This window comes from Triticum dicoccoides, chromosome 3B (genome assembly GCF_002162155.2).
Source record: "Triticum dicoccoides isolate Atlit2015 ecotype Zavitan chromosome 3B, WEW_v2.0, whole genome shotgun sequence".
Taxonomy (NCBI): Eukaryota; Viridiplantae; Streptophyta; class Magnoliopsida; order Poales; family Poaceae; genus Triticum; species Triticum dicoccoides.
In genome coordinates this window covers 501065242-501084658 of record NC_041385.1, presented here as the reverse complement: position 1 = coordinate 501084658, position 19417 = coordinate 501065242, and the positions used below count along the sequence as shown (strand labels likewise).

The 19417-nt window shown below is 44.6% G+C and overlaps 1 protein-coding gene across 1 annotated transcript in view; it reads right to left on the bottom strand.

The window, feature by feature from the left end:
- Positions 1-6689: 6689 nt before the first annotated feature.
- Positions 6690-19417, bottom strand: part of LOC119279609 (glutamate synthase 1 [NADH], chloroplastic-like) — a 39091-nt gene continuing 26363 nt past the window's right edge. Inside the window, exons 3-25 of the mRNA XM_037560797.1 lie at positions 17429-17564; positions 16846-17166; positions 16637-16756; positions 16440-16553; positions 16197-16349; positions 16022-16122; positions 15686-15782; positions 15133-15242; positions 14940-15043; positions 14663-14842; positions 14240-14583; positions 14065-14129; positions 13516-13985; positions 12344-13198; positions 11358-11512; positions 11079-11240; positions 9283-10812; positions 8896-9114; positions 8487-8761; positions 8070-8375; positions 7678-7945; positions 7317-7571; positions 6690-7223 (exon numbers count right to left, since the gene is read on the bottom strand). Coding sequence (XP_037416694.1) covers positions 7005-7223; positions 7317-7571; positions 7678-7945; positions 8070-8375; positions 8487-8761; positions 8896-9114; positions 9283-10812; positions 11079-11240; positions 11358-11512; positions 12344-13198; positions 13516-13985; positions 14065-14129; positions 14240-14583; positions 14663-14842; positions 14940-15043; positions 15133-15242; positions 15686-15782; positions 16022-16122; positions 16197-16349; positions 16440-16553; positions 16637-16756; positions 16846-17166; positions 17429-17564 — 6559 coding nt within the window. The 3' untranslated portion in view covers positions 6690-7004. The remainder of the gene's footprint in view (positions 7224-7316; positions 7572-7677; positions 7946-8069; positions 8376-8486; positions 8762-8895; positions 9115-9282; positions 10813-11078; positions 11241-11357; positions 11513-12343; positions 13199-13515; positions 13986-14064; positions 14130-14239; positions 14584-14662; positions 14843-14939; positions 15044-15132; positions 15243-15685; positions 15783-16021; positions 16123-16196; positions 16350-16439; positions 16554-16636; positions 16757-16845; positions 17167-17428; positions 17565-19417) is intronic.

The window sequence follows — 19417 nt, the reverse complement described above, 5'->3', positions numbered from 1 at the left end:
CACCTGAGCTTGTGGGCCCCATGAGCCTCGGTTTACCCTACCTACAAGTCCATAAGTACCATCTTCCCGACAAAAAAAGCAGAGATAAAGTTTTATCACATTTTACTATACGAAGCCGCATCGGGAGGCCTGATCTAGAGTCTATTCAAGGCTCCGAAGAGGGCAAATCATCACCGCCATCATCAACAACCTCATGATGCTCACCACGGGGAGTGAGTGATTTTAGGCATACTGAAGGTAGATGGAGATGGATGAGATTCGCCATGTAATCGAGTCGATTTGTTAGGGCTTGATCCCTGATATCCACTATGTTTTGAGATTGATGTTGCTATGATTTGCTATGCTTAATGCTTGTCACTAGGGTCCGAGTGCCACGATTTCAGATCTGAACCTATTATGTTTTCATGAATATATTTGAGTTCTTGATCCTATCTTCAGTTATATGCACTATTATTGTTCTGAACCATAGACCCCAAGGTGATAATAATTGGGATACTGTCCGGGAAGGACTTTAATTTTAGGAGTTCATGTATTCACTATGTGTTAAGGCTTTGTCCCAATTCTCAATTAAAAGGAGCGCCTTAATTACCATTAGATTTTTGAAGTGCACATATTATATTAGTCAAATAAAATAGAGTACAATTGCACACATACATGCGAAAACTACGAGAAAGATCGAGACATGAAAATTTTCCTTTGCAGAAAGAACTCCACACAAAAGAATATCACAAATAAGTATATTGGAGTCCTTGCAAACAACCAAACTTGAAATTACCGCACACCACCAGCACCGCTGAGACGCACACTGGGGGGAGATGTAGAGCACCATCAAACCAAAATCTAGGCTAGCATCATAGCCTTGTACGCATTGTGTGCCGAAGACCAGAACTGTAGAACAGACCCTTGACGATGTGGCCTGCCGACCGAGAATGTACCCCACGTCAACATAAGGCCTACCAGTCCAAACGAAATGCAAGAAGACGAGACCGTCGGCTTAGCGGCGTCGCCAGAAGGACATCGCCGTGGTGAGGAAGAGGCCGAGACCACCTTATTCGACGCAACACCAATCTTACCAAACTAGCACTACTAGACGAAGATGAAGCCCTAAATCAGTGTAACAATAGGGAAAGAAACGCGAGCTCACCCCTCTCCACCAGTCGTCAGAGCAGCGGACGGAGAGGAGTGGAGATCTCCGTCTCACTGACGTTCAAAGAAAGGGCAGGAACTGCCACCTCTGTCGTCTCGAACAGAGCCAAGCAGTTCGTGTGGAGAGAAGAAGCACTTAGCGTGGTAATAGTCGAGGAGGGATAAGCTTTCCTTGTTTAGGCATGCAGGAGAGGCACCCACGTGGGTTGTTACCAAAAGAGGGTGGCTGCACTGGCAGCAAGTGTTTGGCAGCGTCCAACAACATATATTCATTTGTGCATCAAAATGAGTCATCCCATGTACCGCGCGGTTATGGAGCAATATCACTTATTAACACGGTAATAAAGTAATCTACGAAGGAGAATTGCTAGTAAAATTTAGAAAAGGAGTTTTAAATTCTCTTGTTTTCAATTTATTTTTGTTTATGCTCTTGGTTTTATAACTCTGTGTCGGATAGAGCATGTAATTTTGCATTTTTGTCAATTGAGAGACCGGCGGATCTACTGCTTGTTGTGTTGGTTCTTCTTTGGTTTTTGATACAATGTTCTGTATATTTGCTCGCACGAGCAACGTCCCCAGAAGTTTCACACGAAAGATGACCAAGCGTGGTCCCTGCAAACAAATTGAGGTTTCGCTCTGTCCACTGCAGACCATAGAAACATCAAATAAGCAAGCAGTATAACAAACAGCAATTGAGATTGATTTTTCTTTTTAAAGTAGAATAAAGGTTTAAGTTACGAAAATGGTAACCAATGAACGTTCGCTGGTAAAGCTCTCGCAACGAACATGTTGATTGTTGCTGGGTATCCTCGCATAAATCGTGGCGCAAGGCTGCTGCCATGTCAGTTTTAGAATGGCAAAGTTGTGTCGGTGGTGGCTTGATCTCGTGAACAAATGGTTGTGAACCAATGTGGTCAAACTTGCTATATGGTTTTGAAGCTAAAATGTTTTGAATTTGATTTTTCACTTTGAAAAAATCGAGTGAAAAAATCTGGATTTAAAAAAACATTCTTTTGAAAGAACAAAAATTCCTAATTTTTGCCATGTTCCCGTTTCACAATCCAAAAAGTTGCCATGTTTTTTGAAGAACAAAAAACATGCCATGTGCATTTTTATATTTTTTGGCATGAGCCCATTACAAATCCCAAAGTTGCCATATTTCTAGAGGAGAAAAAAATTGAAATTTTCCTTGTGCATTTTTATTATAGCATGGCAATTTTATTATTCAGACAACAACGTGGTTTCAGTTAGAGCACAATTTTTTTATTAATTACACCATGGTAGATCTATTTTAGGTACCATGACAATTTATTATTTAGACCATGGTAGTTTTTGTAGGTAGCATGACAACTTCACTATTTTAGATCATGGCAATTTTTTCAGTTATACTACCATGCAATTTTATTAATTACACCATGGTAGTTTTATTATTCATGCCATGGCAATTTTATTACTTAGACCTTAACAAATTTATTAATTGGACAATGATAATTTTATTATTTACACCATGAAATTTTTATTAATTAGACTATGACAATTTTATTAATTAGACTCTTGGCAATCTTGGCTTTTACATCTTTTTTTATATTTGGACCATGGCAATTTTATTTGACTTGTCTAGATAAAACATGTTTTTCAGATGAAGGTGTCATCAGACCAAGTATGTTGTTTCACAAATTAATAGAGCATGTCAATTTTAGTTTTTGTAGATACCATGTCATATTTGTTTTGAAATATACCATGGTTAAATTTCAAATTAGAGGATGGCACTTTTATAAAGTAGTAGCATGGCACTTGTAATTTTTGTTTCTCACCCTTTTATGCATCGGAATTTTTTATTTTTCCATGGCATTTTTTTAAAAGTGCCTACCTCTCTTTTTTCATTGGCGCTTCATGGGCCTGCTGAGTGTTCGCGTGGTCCTTGGCTTTCCCAATGGCATCTCTACAACACAAACATGCGGCTTCCTCCGATCATATCCCCATCTTTCTCCAACTGAATACGTTGCATGCATGTGCACGTAGGCCGAGGCAGTTCAGGTACGAATTGTGTTGGGAACGTGACCCCATGCATGCGGAGGTGATTGGCCAGGGGTGGTCCTCACAGAATCTTGACCAGAGCCGACCGGTGGAGCAGGTCCGACAAAAGTTGCAGTGGGTGTCGGGGGATCTTTCTGCATGGGATCGCGCGCACTTTGGGAATGTCAGACAGCGGATTGCACAGCTGCAGGTACAGCTACAGGAGTTGCGCGGCCTCCCAGGTAGATCTGGTCCTAATCATTTGGAACTAAAAATCACAGAAAATCTCGTTGAGTTATATCATCGTGAGGAAATTTTATGGCGTCAGAGGGCAAGGCTCGAGTGGTTGATGCATGGAGATAAAAACATGTACTTTTTTCATTTACGTGCAAGTAGAAGGAGAAGGAAAAATCAAATTAGGGCTCTGCAGAAAGAGTCCGGTCAGATCACACAGGACATAGATGAGATGGAAGCAATGACAACCGCCTTTTACAAAAATTTGTACACCTCAGAGGGGGTTTGGGATATGGAGAGCGTCCTCTCGACCGTACCCCGCAAAGTAACACAAGGTATGAATGACATGTTGAATGCGCCCTACACCCAAGCAGAAGTTAAAACATCCCTCTTCCAAATGTTCCCCACAAAGTCACCGGGCCCGGATGGTTTCCCGACCCACTTTTTTCAACGCCATTGGGAGATCTGTGGAGATGATGTTACAAAGGCAGTCCTTGACATTGTAGAGGGCAGGGAGTCAGCAAGAAGCATCAACGAGACAGTTTTGGTGCTGATCCCAAAGGTGAAAAACCCCACGTTATTGTCACAGTTTCGGCCCATTAGCCTATGCAGCGTCTTCTACAAAATTGCATCCGAGGTAATCTCTAATCGATTGAAAATCATTTTACCGGAGATCATTTCTGAGGAGCAATCTGCGTTTGTTCCAGGGAGACTTATAACTGATAATATTGTGACTGCTTATGAGTGCTTGCATTTCATGAAGAGGAACAAAGCAAAGAAACATCAAACATGCTTTTTGAAACTTGACATGATGAAAGCTTATGATAGAGTCGAGTGGGAATATCTTCAAGCAATCATGCTGAAACTTGGTTTCTCTCAGAGATGGGTGGATATTGTTATGGGACTGGTATCTTCATTCACTTTTTTAGTTTGTTTTAATGGGAAGAGGTTGGAGGAGTTTACATCTTCACGTGGAATCAGACAAGGGGACCGAATATCTCCGTACTTGTTCTTGCTATCAGCAGAGGGCCTTTCGTGCCTGTTAAAATCGAGAAGTGAGTCATCCAACATGAGTGGTTTACAAGTGGCGCCCTTGGCACCAAAGGTGAATCATTTATAATTCGCTGATGACAGCCTGTTGTTCTTCAAGGCAAATAGTATGCGTGCTACCGAGGTGAACCTAGTTCTGGACAAGTATTGTCAAGCTTCAAGACAGCGCATCAACTACAATAAGTCATCGGCCTACTTTAGCAAAGGGGTTCCTGACAGTATCCGAACGGAGGTAAAGACGGTGATGCAAATCCCAAACAGGACCCTAAATGAGAAATATTTAGGAATGCCTTCGGATATAGGCTCTTCTAAAAACGGTGCTTTCAAATATTTAAAGGACCGTCTATGGAGCAAAGTGCAAGGGTGGATCAAGAACACAATGTCTTCAGCAGGCAAGAGGTTTTGGTGAAAGCGGTTGCGCAAGCAGTTCCGGTCTTCTCAATGTCCTATTTTAAATTGCCACGAGGTTTATGCGAACACCTAAATATGTTAATCCGGAAATTTTGGTGGGGGAGTAAGGAAGGAAAACTAAAACCCCATTGGGTTTCGTGGAAAACCATGACTCAACCAAAAGGCATGGGTGGGCTAGGCTTCAAGGACTTTGAACTCTTTAATTTGGCCATGCTAGCCAAGCAGGCATGGAGGCTGCTGCAGGATCCGAACTCTCTTAGTGCGCGTATACTGAAGAGCATATACTATCCAAGCTGTTCGATCTTGGAAGCTCCTTTGGGGAACCACCCTAGTCAGATTTGGAGGGCAATAGTGGAAGGACGTGACACTCTGAAGGTTGGTCTGATTAAGCGCATTGGCATCGGGGAAACGATGAAGATTTGGGAAGATAATTGGCTACCTAGGGAGGAGATGATGAAGCCCTATGGATGCATTACTCAAAACCCCCCGCTGCTAGTGTCGGAGCTCATAGATAGCACATCGGCAAGTTGGGATAGAGAAAAGGTGGAGGCTGTGTTCATGCCGATGGACAGGCAAGTCATACTAAGTATTCCCCTATGCACCCGCAATATCCCAGATTTTTGGAGCTGGCACTATGAAAAGAATGGCCTCTTCTCGGTCCGTTCGGCTTACTGCATGCTTGTGGCAACCAGACTAAGAAGAGAAGCATGGCTTGAGAATACTTCGGGAACTTCAAATGCGACGATGGAGGAGAGATCGTGGAAGACTCTGTGGAAAACTAGAGTTCCTGGAAAGGTGAGGATGTTCCCGTGGAGACTCAAAGCATTCGATCCCAACGAACGACGTCCGTGCTAAGAGACATATGGCACAGACTAACTCATGTGGTTTATGTGGGGCACCTGATTCGTGGAGACATTCCCTTCTCGAATGCACGATGTCACGGTGCACTTGGGCGCTAGCAGACGATGAACTCTTGCAGAAACTGGCGACCACCACCGAACCAAAGGCTAAGCAATGGTTCTTCACGCTAATGGAGCAGTTATCACATGCTGAATTTGTGAAGCTCTCGGTGACTCTCTGGGCTATTTGGGCAGCAAGGCGAAAAGCTATACATGAAGGTATCTTTCAAAGCCCACATGCGATCATGACCTTTGTTGATAGGTATATCGATGAACTGGAGGTAATCAGTGGGAGACAGGAGCCGGTAAGGACCGAACCAAGGGTGGTAAACAACACCAGTAAGAAGCCTAAAGCCCCTCCTACGGGTCATGCCAAAATCAACATCGATGCAGGGTGCAGAACAGGAAGCCGGGGGACAGCGGCAACTGTATGCAGAGATAGCACGGGGAAGTTCCTTGGAAGCTCGGCTCTAGTCATAAGAGGAGTGGATGACCTAGCAACGCTAGAGGAAATTGCGTGCCAGGAGGGTCTGGCGCTCGCAGCTGATCTTCACTTAAATTAATTTGTCATAGCATCAGACGCAAAGGAGGTAGTGAGTGCTATCCACAATGACAGCAATGGCGCTTATGGAGCAATCATCAAGGAGATTAGACTCCAACAATTATCCTTTCATTGTAATTTCTGTTATGAAGGTCGTTTGAACAATTTAGAAGCACATAGTTTAGCCAAGCATTCTCTTTCTTTGGTATCCCACTACGAGTGGTCTTCGATGAATAAAGCTTGGCTATTACCCTCAAAAAAAAAAACTGACGCCCAAAAGGGAACACGAGGGTTCGCTCGATCGCTCCTCGTTGGGAGGAGTTATCATTTGCCCAAGTTCCTCCCAGAGATGATCGCCAACTATTGGGGTTCCCATGTCACGAGTGCACACAGAAAATAAAAGTACTAGTCCATATTACCCAGACGACTTTACAACCATTGAGCAACCAAAAATACTGTACATTATTCAGGCTACAAAGCCGCATTTAGGCAGCGAAGCAAAACATTATAGCTAGACAATGAACCAACAAACAATAGCCAACCAAAATTTCCAATTGTATGCCTATCAAGTATAAAAGGGCTCTCTCTCTCTCTCTCTCTCTCTTTCTTTCCCTATTGAGCCCAAGCCTTAGCACAATTTGCTATCATCATCAATGGATAAAATCACCCATCCTAAATTACGTCGCTATGAATTCAGCACCACAAACCTATGTAAGGCCTGCGACATTTTGTTCATCCCTTGACAAGTACTTATCTACTGCAGCAGCAGCTTCACGCCCTTCGGTGATGGCCCAAACAACCAGCGATTGCCCGCGCCTGCAATCCCCAGCGGCAAAAACGCCATCCACACTGGTCCCGAAGTGTCCGAATTGAGCTTTGAAGTTGGAACGGTTGTCTTTCTCTAAACCCAGTTTGTCAGCGATGTTCTGCAGAGAAATAAAACGGTGAGTTGTTTGTCCAACATTTATCATCAAGATAAAACTCAGGCGTGACAGTAGTTCAGAGTCTGCATAACTAACCTCTTCAGGGCCCAGGAATCCCATGGCAAGGAGGACAAGGTCTGCCTCGATGATCTCTTGTGATCCTTCAATCTCCTTGAACTGGAATTTTCCATCTACTTTCTCCCACTTCACGCGCACCACCTCAAGGGCCTTCAATTTTCCATCTTCATCACCAATGAAACGCTTGGTTAAGACTTCGTAAGTTCTTGGATCATTTCCAAACTTGGTAGATGCTTCCTGGTGCCCATAGTCCACTCGGAAGACTCTAGGCCACTGCATGCAAAAACAGAATGATGACTTAAGAACTTTCCAAGCTGGAAATGGAATGGCCAAATTCACATGTGCAGGGAAATATCCAGTTTTTTTTTTTTGCATTTACCTGGGGCCAGGGGTTGTCAGAAGCTCTCTTGCTTGGTGGCTTGGTGAGAAGCTCCAGATTTACAATGCTGCTGCAACCATGCCTAACAGACGTACCGATGCAATCTGTGCCTGTGTCTCCACCACCAATGACCACCACCTTCTTACCCTGGGCAGATATGTATCTTCCATCCTCCAGGTTGCTATCAAGCAAACTTTTGGTATTTGCGTGGAGAAATTCCATGGCAAAATGAACTCCAGCTAGCTCACGGCCAGGAATACTTAGGTCCCTGTTCAAGAATATCCCACATGATGTTAGTCAGTTAGTGTCAAAAGATATATGTCAGTTCTTTTGAGATTGTTGCTACTCTTGGAGTAAACTAGAAAAAAAAAATCCTCGTTCCAATTAGTTACCTTGGTTTTGTAGCTCCACAAGCCAAAATAACTGCATTGTTCTCAGAACGGAGACGTTCAATTGAGTATAAAGGATCACTCCCTACATTAGCATTCACCACAAATGTTACACCCTCTTCGGCCATTAAATTGACACGACGCTGAACAACTCCAATCTTGTCTGTCTTCATGTTTGGTACTCCATACATCATAAGACCTCCTATACGATCCGAACGTTCAAATACAGTTACAAAATGGCCCATTTTATTTAGTTGATCAGCGGCAGCCAAACCAGCAGGACCACTGCCAACTATAGCGATTTTCTTTCTGCGAAAGGAACAGTTTATATTAGAAAGTGTAACTCAAATGTTACCTATTAATGAAACAGAAGTAAATAAATAAGGGAATAAGCCGAACTAGATGGTAAAAAAGACATACCCTGTTCTTTGAAGTGGTGGTCGTGGTACCATCCATCCCTCTTCAAAACCTTTGTCTATAATCGAGCATTCTATGCTTTTGATTGATACTGGGTTCTCAATAATGCCAAGAACACAAGACCCCTCACAAGGAGCAGGGCACACACGTCCAGTAAATTCAGGGAAGTTGTTTGTCTCTAGTAGGCGATCCAATGCTTCACGCCATCTATTCTGGTGAACTAATTCATTGAACTCTGGGATCTTATTTCCAAGAGGACAGCCAGCACCTGAGCTTTCCTGTACAAATAATCATGAAATCTTAGCATCTCAATGTCATATGTAGTCAATGACTAAACATATCAATCCTTAACCCCACAATAAATCCAACTACAATCATCAATGTTAAATAGAAAAGATGAACTCAGCTTCACCTGATGACAGAAAGGAGTGCCACAATCCATACAACGAGCAGACTGTGTGTTTAACAGTGGCCCTGGAACTGATTCAATGGCAACCTCGTTCCAATCTTTAACACGCTCATTTGGATCACGGTAAGAAACACCCTCTCGCTCATATGTTACAAAACCCCGGTACTTTTTGGCGTTGGCAACACGTGTTGGTCGGCTGGATGACTTCTCTGTTTGTATTTTCTGTAGATCAAAGTTAATCTACTTAGGCAAAAATAGAAGTTCACACAGTAGTGGCAATGTGTATCATTGCAATTTCTGATGGATAAACCTAAATGGAGAACACCATCTCTACTATAAATTCAAATTAAAAAGGTATGCAGAAGAATTATTACTTAAATCATATATTACCTTAGTTGTCACAGAAACACCATTTGCCACCTTAGGTTCCTTTGTAGGCCTAGCTGCAGCTTTTTCTGCCTTCATTTCTTCTAGAACCCTCTTATAATCCCTTGGGTATACTTTTACAAATTTTGGAAGAAGAGTGTCAAATTTAGAGAGTATGTCTTTGGCCAGGACACTCTCTGTGTGAAGTCGATGTTGCTCTATCATCATTTTCAAAGTGGTTACATCATCCTCTTCCTCCACATGATATAGATCAACCAACTCATTGTTACAGCGGACACTGAATGTCCCATCAACATCATAAACATAAGCGATGCCTCCACTCATCCCAGCAGCAAAATTTCTTCCTGTTTTACCAAGGATGACTACAGTACCCCCTGTCATGTACTCGCATCCATGATCACCAATTCCTTCAACCACTGTTCGAGCACCAGAATTACGAACACAAAACCTTTCTGCTGCCATTCCATTGAAGTATGCTTCTCCCTTGGTAGCACCATACAGGGCCACATTACCAATGACAATATTGTCTTCTGCACTAAATGTACTGTTCCTGGGTGGGTACACAACAATCTTTCCACCAGATAATCCTTTGCCAACGTAATCATTGCTGTCTCCTTCAAGCTCAAGGGTTATTCCAGGACAGAGAAAAGCACCAAAACTCTGACCAGCACTTCCAGTGAGTTTCACATGAATGGTTCCAGGATCTAATCCCTTCATGTGATAACGTTTTGTGACTTCATGGCTAAGTGTGGTGCCTACTGCCCGATTAGTGTTCTTGATTGGAGTCTCAATGAAAACACGAACTTCCTTTTCAAGTGCAGCCCTTGATAAAGCTATAAGTTTGTTATCCAAAGCCATGTCAAGGCCATGGTCTTGCTTTTCAACACAGTACTGAGCAGCCCCAGGACGAATCTCTGCAGCTGGTTTTAAGATCAATGAGAGATCAATATTTTCAAGTTTCTCATTGCTCTTAACTACTTCTGGATCAACTTCAAGCATATCAGAGCGTCCAACCATTTCATTAATTGTACGGAGGCCAAGCTGAGCCATAATTTCTCTTAGCTCCTCAGCAAGCATGAAGAAAAAGTTAATGACATGCTCTGGTTCTCCAGCAAATTTTTCTCGGAGCACTGGATCTTGAGTGGCTATACCAACAGGGCAAGTATTGGTATGGCACTTCCGCATCATAATGCAGCCAAGTGTGATCAGTGGAGCAGTGCTGAAACCAAATTCCTCTGCACCAAGTAAGCACGCCACAGCAACATCTCTACCAGTTTTTAATTGGCCATCTGTTTGTAGGACAGCTCGACCACGAAGCCCATTTGCCACTAAAGTTTGATGTGTCTCAGCCAATCCTAGTTCCCATGGAAGTCCAGCATTCTTGATACCTGTCCATCTTGATGCACCGGTGCCACCGTCATGGCCAGAAATAAGAACATGGTCTGCGTGTCCTTTTACAACACCGCTAGCTACAACTCCAACACCAGCCTCAGACACTAGCTTCACGCTGATTCGAGCTTGAGGATTTGAATTCTGCAGAGAGAAAACAGGCATGAATATCACTACATCAGCAGGTAACATTTGCAAAATGAGTTTTTCAAAAAGGAGGGTAAACCCCCAAATGGAGACACATGCATATGTGCAGGATCACTTGTACCAGTTTAGCAAGTGATTCTAGCTTCTCAGGAGGGTTAGACCATCACAGCGTTTAGATAACCAATATAATCTAGAAGTAGCAACTAACAACCATACATAAATAGGCAGATGCCTTGGCTATAGAAGAGCATCAGGTAATGTACCTTAAGGTCATGGATAAGCTGTGCAAGATCCTCGATAGAATATATATCATGGTGAGGAGGTGGACTAATAAGCCCAACACCAGCTGTAGAATGTCTGGTAACTGCAATGTCACCGATAACCTTGTGACCTGGAAGCTCACCACCTTCACCAGGCTTAGCACCCTATACATATACGATACAAAAAAAGAATAAATGCCAACCACAGGACGTTGAATACAGTTGCTTTCTATAAACTGAGATCATTCCAGTGATTGCGCAATGCACAGCATTGTCAAGTACCTGAGCCATTTTTATCTGCAGCTCATCTGCATTAGTCAGATAATAGCTGGAAACTCCAAATCGTCCACTGGCAACTTGCTTGATTGCACTTCGTTTTGGATTCATCGAACCATCAGGAAGAGGCTCCATACGAGAAGGCTGCTCCCCTCCCTCCCCTAAATTAGCAGATGGGTAAAATGAGTTTAGTTTAGGAGCGAAAATAAATACAAAGATTTGGCAATATAATATTAACTGTGTGGGCAGAAAATATCTAATACAAACAGTCCAAAGAAGAATAGTGCGTGCAAGCTGTCTGGGTTTCTACGCAAGCAGAAGTTAAATCTTGCTAGGAATTAGGATAATTTGCTACCAGAAGTGCATTCAACATCAACAGATAGATAAAAGCTTAGAAGTTAACTCTTGCTATGAACTGGGATAATTTGTTCACAGAAGTGCATTCAACATCAACAGGAAGATGAAAAGCTTAGCGCATTAAGGGTGTGTTTGGTAGGGTGTATGAAGGGTGCATGAGCCCAAGAGTTCCCTTCTCGACCCACTTTTGGGTGTTTGGTAGAGTGTATGGAGGGTGCATGAGTCCACACTAGCTTAGCACAAATACACTAGAAGCATGCATGAAGAAAGCATGCATGAAGAGGGGTGTTGAGTTGAGCATGCATGAAGAGGGAACTATGCTGAGACGAGAATGCAACCAAACACACAAGTGCAGTACAAGTATGTCCACAAGTAAATATGAGAGTATAGTTTTCATGTGATAGCATCAAAATAAGTAGTGCATTTCTAGACATGGTCATGTATAAAGTACCAACTTCGAGGGCATATTTAAACAGTAGAAACATAGACACTACACTACTGCAGCAAAAATAAGAAAAATATGTTATGCAACAAGGCTCTAAGAGTTGATGTGCAAGTAAAGCTACTATACATGATTTCATCAGAAGGGTAACAACCAGCCAAAGGGTAAAAAATGTCACATATGCATGAAATACCTGTGTTAGATTTGCCTCCCAGTTTGTTCATGGCCACAGCAAGGGCAGTATGTGCCTCCAACGAAATAGATCCATAACTCATTGCCCCAGTACAAAAGCGTTTCACTATCTCACTTGCAGGTTCAACCTCATCCAAAGAAATCTTGCTAGTGCTATCTATAAATTTCAGCATACCACGCAGATTGCACGCCTTGTTAAGCTCTTGAATTCGCTTAGAATATTCTTTGTATGCTTCCCGGCTGTTTACTTTAGCTGCTTCTTGTAATTTTGCCATTGCAAGAGGATCATTTAGATGGACTTCACCATTTTTCCTCCAGTGGTAATCCCCTGGATTGGGAAGGGCTTTTGCATCTGCACTGCCAGGCGGAGGTGTTCTTGATGGGAATGCCAACTCGTGAAGACGGAGAGCATCACGTGCAAGCATTTCGAACGTTGCACCCTCAATTCTGCTAGGAGTGCCTTCAAAACACTTGTGAATCACTTCAGAAGAAAGTCCAAGAGCTTCAAAAATCTGTGCCCCTTTGTAAGATGCAAGGGTGGATATTCCCATCTTTGCAAGAACCTTCATCATTCCATAGATGGAAGCATAAAAATATTTTTCGACAAGTTCCTCCTTTGAGTCGGTAGGGGGAATCTTCCCATCAGTCTGCAAGCACCAAATTGCTTCAATGGCCAAATAAGGGCATATAGCATCTGCACCAAATCCAACGAGTGTACAGAAATGGTGCACTTCACGAGGTTCAGCAGACTCAACCAATAATCCTACGCGTGTCCTCTCAAGATTTGCAACAAGGTGTTGATGTACTGCTCCAACTGCTAAGAGGGAACTGACAGCAACACGGTCTGAAGAAAATCCTGAATCAAGAAAATACAACAAATTTCAGTATTGGAAGATGTTGAGTTGCATAATAAACTTAATATACATTCCAATTATGTCCAAGGTGACAAAGTAAGAATGTCCTTCATACAACACATTACACTGCAAACAATTGACTATCAAACAAAATTACGATCATATTTAAGTTACTATATGGTGATGTGATATGTTTGCTGGAAGCTAACGATAATAAATTGTGCACACCTGACCCATCTGCTAGAATTTTTTGTCAACTTATGAGTAATTTGTACCATCAAACAATGGGATGCAAGTATAAAGTGAATAAGTCACTGACCTCTGTCTGAAAGAACTAAAATTTTGTATCCCTCGCGTATAGCTTCCCGGGCTTCAGCACAAATTCTATCCAAAGTTTCTTCCAAGCCCTTCCTTCCAGAATTCTTCGGATAAGTTATGTCGAGCACCTTGCTGCGCCAACCACGGTAGTTCATCTTCTTGATAGATTCCATTTCATCCATTGACACCAAAGGACCTTTAAGTGCAAGGCGGTTGCATTGCTTTTCGGTTATTTCCAGCAAATCTCCTTCTGGCCCAATCATACATTCCATAGATGTAACAATCTTCTCCCTAATTGGATCGATTGGAGGGTTTGTTACTTGTGCAAACATCTGCTTGAAGTACTCAAAAGTCAGCTTCTCTCTGTTTGACATCACTGCTAGGGGTGCATCATTTCCCATTGATCCAAGAGCTTCCACTCCATCTTTAGCCATTGGCAGCAGCAACATTTCTAGGGCTTCCAATGTGTACCTGTAGTTAATCGGTTGGATCATTAGCCAGCAGAAATTGAAACATGAGTGATAGTTGACAATGTTCAATCCTTGCTTACCCAAACGCCTTTAGTGGAGTCACAATTGCATTGATGCCTGCACATTCCTTGTTCTCATTTGTTTGCTACACCAAATTGTAAAAGAATATTAAAATCACCATGTTCCTTATGGTTTACCAATTTTCATCACCAAACTACCCAGTGAATGAGGAAGTTGGACCACGTAAGTACTTACCGTAATAGAACCAGAAATGCTTGGAGCAACTCTGTCAGTTTCTGGGACAGATTCTACAATGTCTTTGAGGTACATCTTTTGTCGCTTGAGCCATTCTCCATACGGGTGAGCTTTAGAGTACTGTGCCTTGAGTGCTTCATCATCTACTACAGTATGGTTGTCGAAGTCAACGAGTAACATCATTCCAGGGTTAAGCCGACCCTTTCTCAACACATCTTGGGCAGGAATATCCACAACACCAACTTCACTACCCATGACCACACGTCCACTGTGGGTTACATAAAATCGACCAGGCCTAAGGCCATTGCGATCCAGGGTAGCTCCAAGGTAGCGGCCATCGGTAACTACAGGTTGTACCCATGTTAGCTTAAGTAATCAGTTAGAAGTATGATCAGAAAAAAGAAACGGGTTTAAGTTTTTTACAAGATATGAGAGCAGGTCCATCCCAAGGCTCCATAAGGGCTGACAAGAACTCGTACAGAGCTTTCTTATCAGGTTCCATGTTTACATCATTCTGCCACGCCTCAGGGATCATCATCATCACAGCTTCTGGCAGGCTTCTTCCACCACGGATAAGGAGCTCGAGAACACCATCAAATGCACCTAGAATTCACATGTTTTTTCACACTTAGTAACTCACAAAACCGAGATGAATTTTTATTTGCCAAGTGGAATTCATGCTGCATATTAGACTGCGGACCTGAATCTGAAGAAGTGGCATCTACTATTGGAAGAATCTTTGACATTTCATCCTGTGATAGGCCAAGCTTCTCACACTCCAAGAGACCCTCACGAGCTTTCATCCTGCCATATATACAATGTGCATATTGAGATAGTTGCATCTGCCAAGAAAAGGTTAAAGCAAAGAGGAAAAGATTTGACAATAATATTACCAGTTTTTGTTCCCTTTGAGAGTATTGATCTCTCCATTGTGGCCTAAGACACGCATTGGCTGTGCACGGTCCCAGCTGGGGAAGGTGTTGGTGGAGAACCTTGAGTGAACCTGTTTCAAGATATGACTTTTAGATATCATATTATAAACATCTTTTGCAGATATTCAAAACAAAACTTCCTTGTGAAGAACGAATTTTGTAAAAATACGTCAGCTGCGTATAATTTCATGCAAAACAGTTGGGAGCCCTAAGCTACCTCAAACCAAACACAATTTCTTCGGTCACATCCTGAAGAGTCGGCAAGCAGTCGGCCATAGCAGAACTGCAGCTGGACTCTGCAACATGGTTATCGGGTATCAACTAAGAGAAGTTTCTAGTACTTCACTTAAAGGCATCACGAAGCAGGACTGAAATAGCATATGAATAGACAGCTCAAATTTGATGTCTGCACAGGAGCGAGTCTTGATCTTACAACTGGCTTGCTATTATTGATTCCCATCCGCTGACTACGACCATGACTTTTGTTGTAAGAGTATCAAGGTTTCGTATTTACCAGAGCCATATAACTGGAGAAGTTTTCATGACCTATATCCGCATAGTAGTACCCTTGGAGCTGGGATGGCATAAGTTGGCCCTTGTAAACAATGGTCCTGGAAAACCACAATAGAAGATTTAACAATAATTACTCACATGAATACAGCAAAAATGAAATGTCCTTACATTACAGATTTCTAATGCTTAAGAGATAGCCCAGGATTGTTTTTCCCAGTCAGCTTTCCTATCAACTTTTGTGTTGTTAATGTTCCATTAAAGTCAGGAGCTTAATTGGGCTCCCTGATCTCAACCTCATCAGTTTGTAGTGAAAATGCAATTCAGAAGAAGTAAGGACCTTGAAGATAGAGAGCACATGTAGAAATCTCTCTCTCCTCCACGCTGAAGATTCAGCGCGGCCCGGATAGATACAATTGAGAGCCTCCTCAGGATAAACAACTGTGATAATTGATGGGTTAGTTGAGAGGAAAGCTCATTACATGTGTTGAGAGAAAATTAAACTCATGGAGGACCTGCTGTTCGAAGTCGGCCTTCGATTTTGAACTCTTGGTGAGGAAAACCTGTTCAATGGCTGGTTCAGTATCGAGCGCAGCTTGGCCCAAGTCTGAATTGTCAGTGGGAACCTGGCGCCACCCAAGTATCGAATGTCCTAGAGACTCAGCGACCTGCATGAATAAAAACAATCCAAGACATAAGCTTACCATCGCAGACTCGCCTCGCACGCTGTCTAATTGTCTATACACCAACCAACCAACCTTTGTAAACTCAGTTTTGCTCCTCTCGCGGCGCTTCTCATCGGTTGGCAGGAAGACCATTCCAACAGCATACTCACCTGGTGGCGGTAACTCGAAACCGGCATCCTTTGTCACCTGCAGCAATAGCAAAGCAACACCCAAGATGAATAACTCTGTCAAGGAAAACTGAGTTTGCTTGAAATTTTCTGTTTATTCACCTCTCGGAAGAAGGTGTGTGGTAGAGCAACGAGAATGCCGGCACCATCACCAGTGTTTTTCTCACAGCCGCAGGCACCTCGGTGTGCCATTCTTTCAAGCATCTGAATGGCATCGACGACCTGTAAAGTAAATCACAGCAAAATCAATATCTCAACGTGGTAGATAAAAGAGAGAAGCTGCGGCGGTGTCCTTGGTGCAAAGAACTCACGGTCGCCCGGTTGTCAACGCCCGACAGCTCGGCGACGAAGCCAACGCCGCACGAGTCACGCTCGAACGCCGGGTCGTACAGCCCAATGCTGCTCTCGGGTAGCAGAGACATGGGCCTGATGGACTCGGCGTCGCGAGCCGCGGCCCGAGGCGGGCGTGGCGCGACGCGTTCCTCGGTGCGCTGCGCGCCGCCGAGGAACCCGCCATCCAGGGACATGGCGCCGTGCGCCTGCCTTGCGGAGCGGCCCGGCGCGGCCGCGGAGTGGCTGCGGCGGGCCCTGCGGCCGGCGCCCGGCGGCGCCGCGTGCTTCAAACCAATCCCCTGCCGCCTCACGCCTCACGCCTCAGTCTATCACCTGTAATGCAACAATAAACCATGCGAGGAGGATTAGAGGGCGCGCATAAACCAATCTCCTACTGCGAGGGAGCAAACCGAAAAACAGTGGAAATAAACAACAGCAGAAAATCAACAACAGAAAGCTGAAAGTTGTCCCCTTCCCCACATGTCGCAACCAAAAGCAAAGAGAAACAAACAGCCTGCGCCACGCTGGGCGCGATGGAACAGAGAGGGAAAAAATAATCACCAGACCAGACGCCCTCAGCGACGGGGGCCGGCCAGAGACGAACAGATCTACCAACCGCCGCACGGCGGCGCAGAGAGATTCCGCCGCCGCCTCCTGGACACGGGAGGAAGATTCAGAAACCGCACGCGCGCGCGGGCTGGCGCAGAATCGAAACACCAGCAGCAGATCGAATAATAAAAATAAGCGGAAACGGCCGCCACCTACTACGCACGCGCGGGCGGGCAGAGCCAAACTAGTTGCTCTCTCTCTCTCTCTATGCGTCCATGTATCTATCTACTATCCATCTATCCACGACGCCACCTACGGATGGATTCTCGTCGTGGCAAGAGCTGGGAGGGACGCAGGACGGACGGGTACCTCTCGGTCTTATAGCGCTCTCAGCCGCCTGGCCTTGCCTTGCCTGGCTGGGGATGATGATGGGACCGATGCGCGCGATCTCGCAAGTGTCGCCGCCTGCCGCGGGTCTCGTGTCCCTCGCCGGGTGGCCGGCGGGTAGCGACCGGGAAGGGCGGGCGGAGGGCGAGCGAACTCGTACGTGCGTGCGTGCGGATTGGAAACGCGCCGCCTCTCTCGCCTCCCTCCTCTCTCCCTGACCTCTCCTCCGATTCTTGGGGCGTTTAAGGCGATGCGCGGCCCTGCATTTATAGAGGCGGAGCTCGCTCGCCCGCCGTGCCTGCCAACCCCTCGTCCCCACACACCCACTATATTTCCGGCCCCTGTGTTTGTGTTGCTCCTCCAAATCTCTTTTTAGCAATTGTTTTCTGCCTCCTCCTCCTACTCTTATGTTACAGGTCGTTGCCAACCGACGGTATCTCCCGTCCGTATTTGCATATCCGCCCCCGTGGAGAAGAGGAATTCCGGGTCACGTGTGTGCTGCGGCCTTTTGGCGACGCCGTCGTGTGACTCCCTTGATCCCCGAGGACTCGTGAGGAAGAATCTCTTTGGACACCTTTTTTTTTTAAGAAAAAAAACGGAGAGGAGTTGGTTCGTGCTTCCTCCTAGTCCCCGTTGGCGTTGCTCCAGTCCAAACGAGCGGGTTCGGGCCCGTGGCCAGATCAGCCGCGACCGCGACCTGCGGCCGCGCCCCACGACGGGCGGGCGAGCGGGTGCCGCCCGTGGCGCGTGGGGGCCACGTCCGGCCGCTGATCGGACGGCCCGGCCGCGGCAGCTGCAGCCGCTCACGCGGAGAGCCACAGCCGCTTTGGCGGTTAGTACCTGGTTTCTATCTTTTCTTATCTTATTATTATTACTGTATTTATCTACTGCCTTTATCTTCTAATTTAATCTCTGATTGATGGGTGGATTTCAATTTCTACCCCACCTCTGTATCTTCCGTAGAAATAGAAAGAAAATACAGATCCGGTCGTCTCGTGGCGTTTTAATTGGCCCGATGCAACTACGCCTACCTCGTCGAGGGGGCGGCCTTGCATAGCAGGCTGGGCCCACGTGTCGGCCGAGGTAGGTGCTTTCTGGGGAAAGCTTCTTCTGCACGTGTCCATTGCCACGATGGATTCTTGGGAAAAGGCTACGTGCACATCGTTTCTGGATTTCGTGGCTGCTGCGCTAATGATGATTACCGGGACAACATTTGATACACGGTGCTTGGGGTGCAACCGATGCACCGACGTAAAATGTCAAAAAAATCTAAAAACAAATTAGCACATTCACACTATATTAATGTAGGTTGTCATAAAATTTCAAGTCAAAATTTGAAACATACTTTGGGCTTTAGATTTGGCCTATTATCATATTGATGTCAAATTTGTCATTTTTATATCTTAAGCGAAATCACTAGTTGAGGAGTATTTGCTCCGAAGATCACTCCAACTTTCATAGGTGTAGATTATGAGAATTGCACGATGTATTGCTCTTCGTGCATAGGCACGTATATATGATGTACAAAGGTGGGCCACGGACCTCAACTATACAAGGAATTAGGAGGCGGACCCAATACACAATATGCACATAACACATATACTCAACAACCCC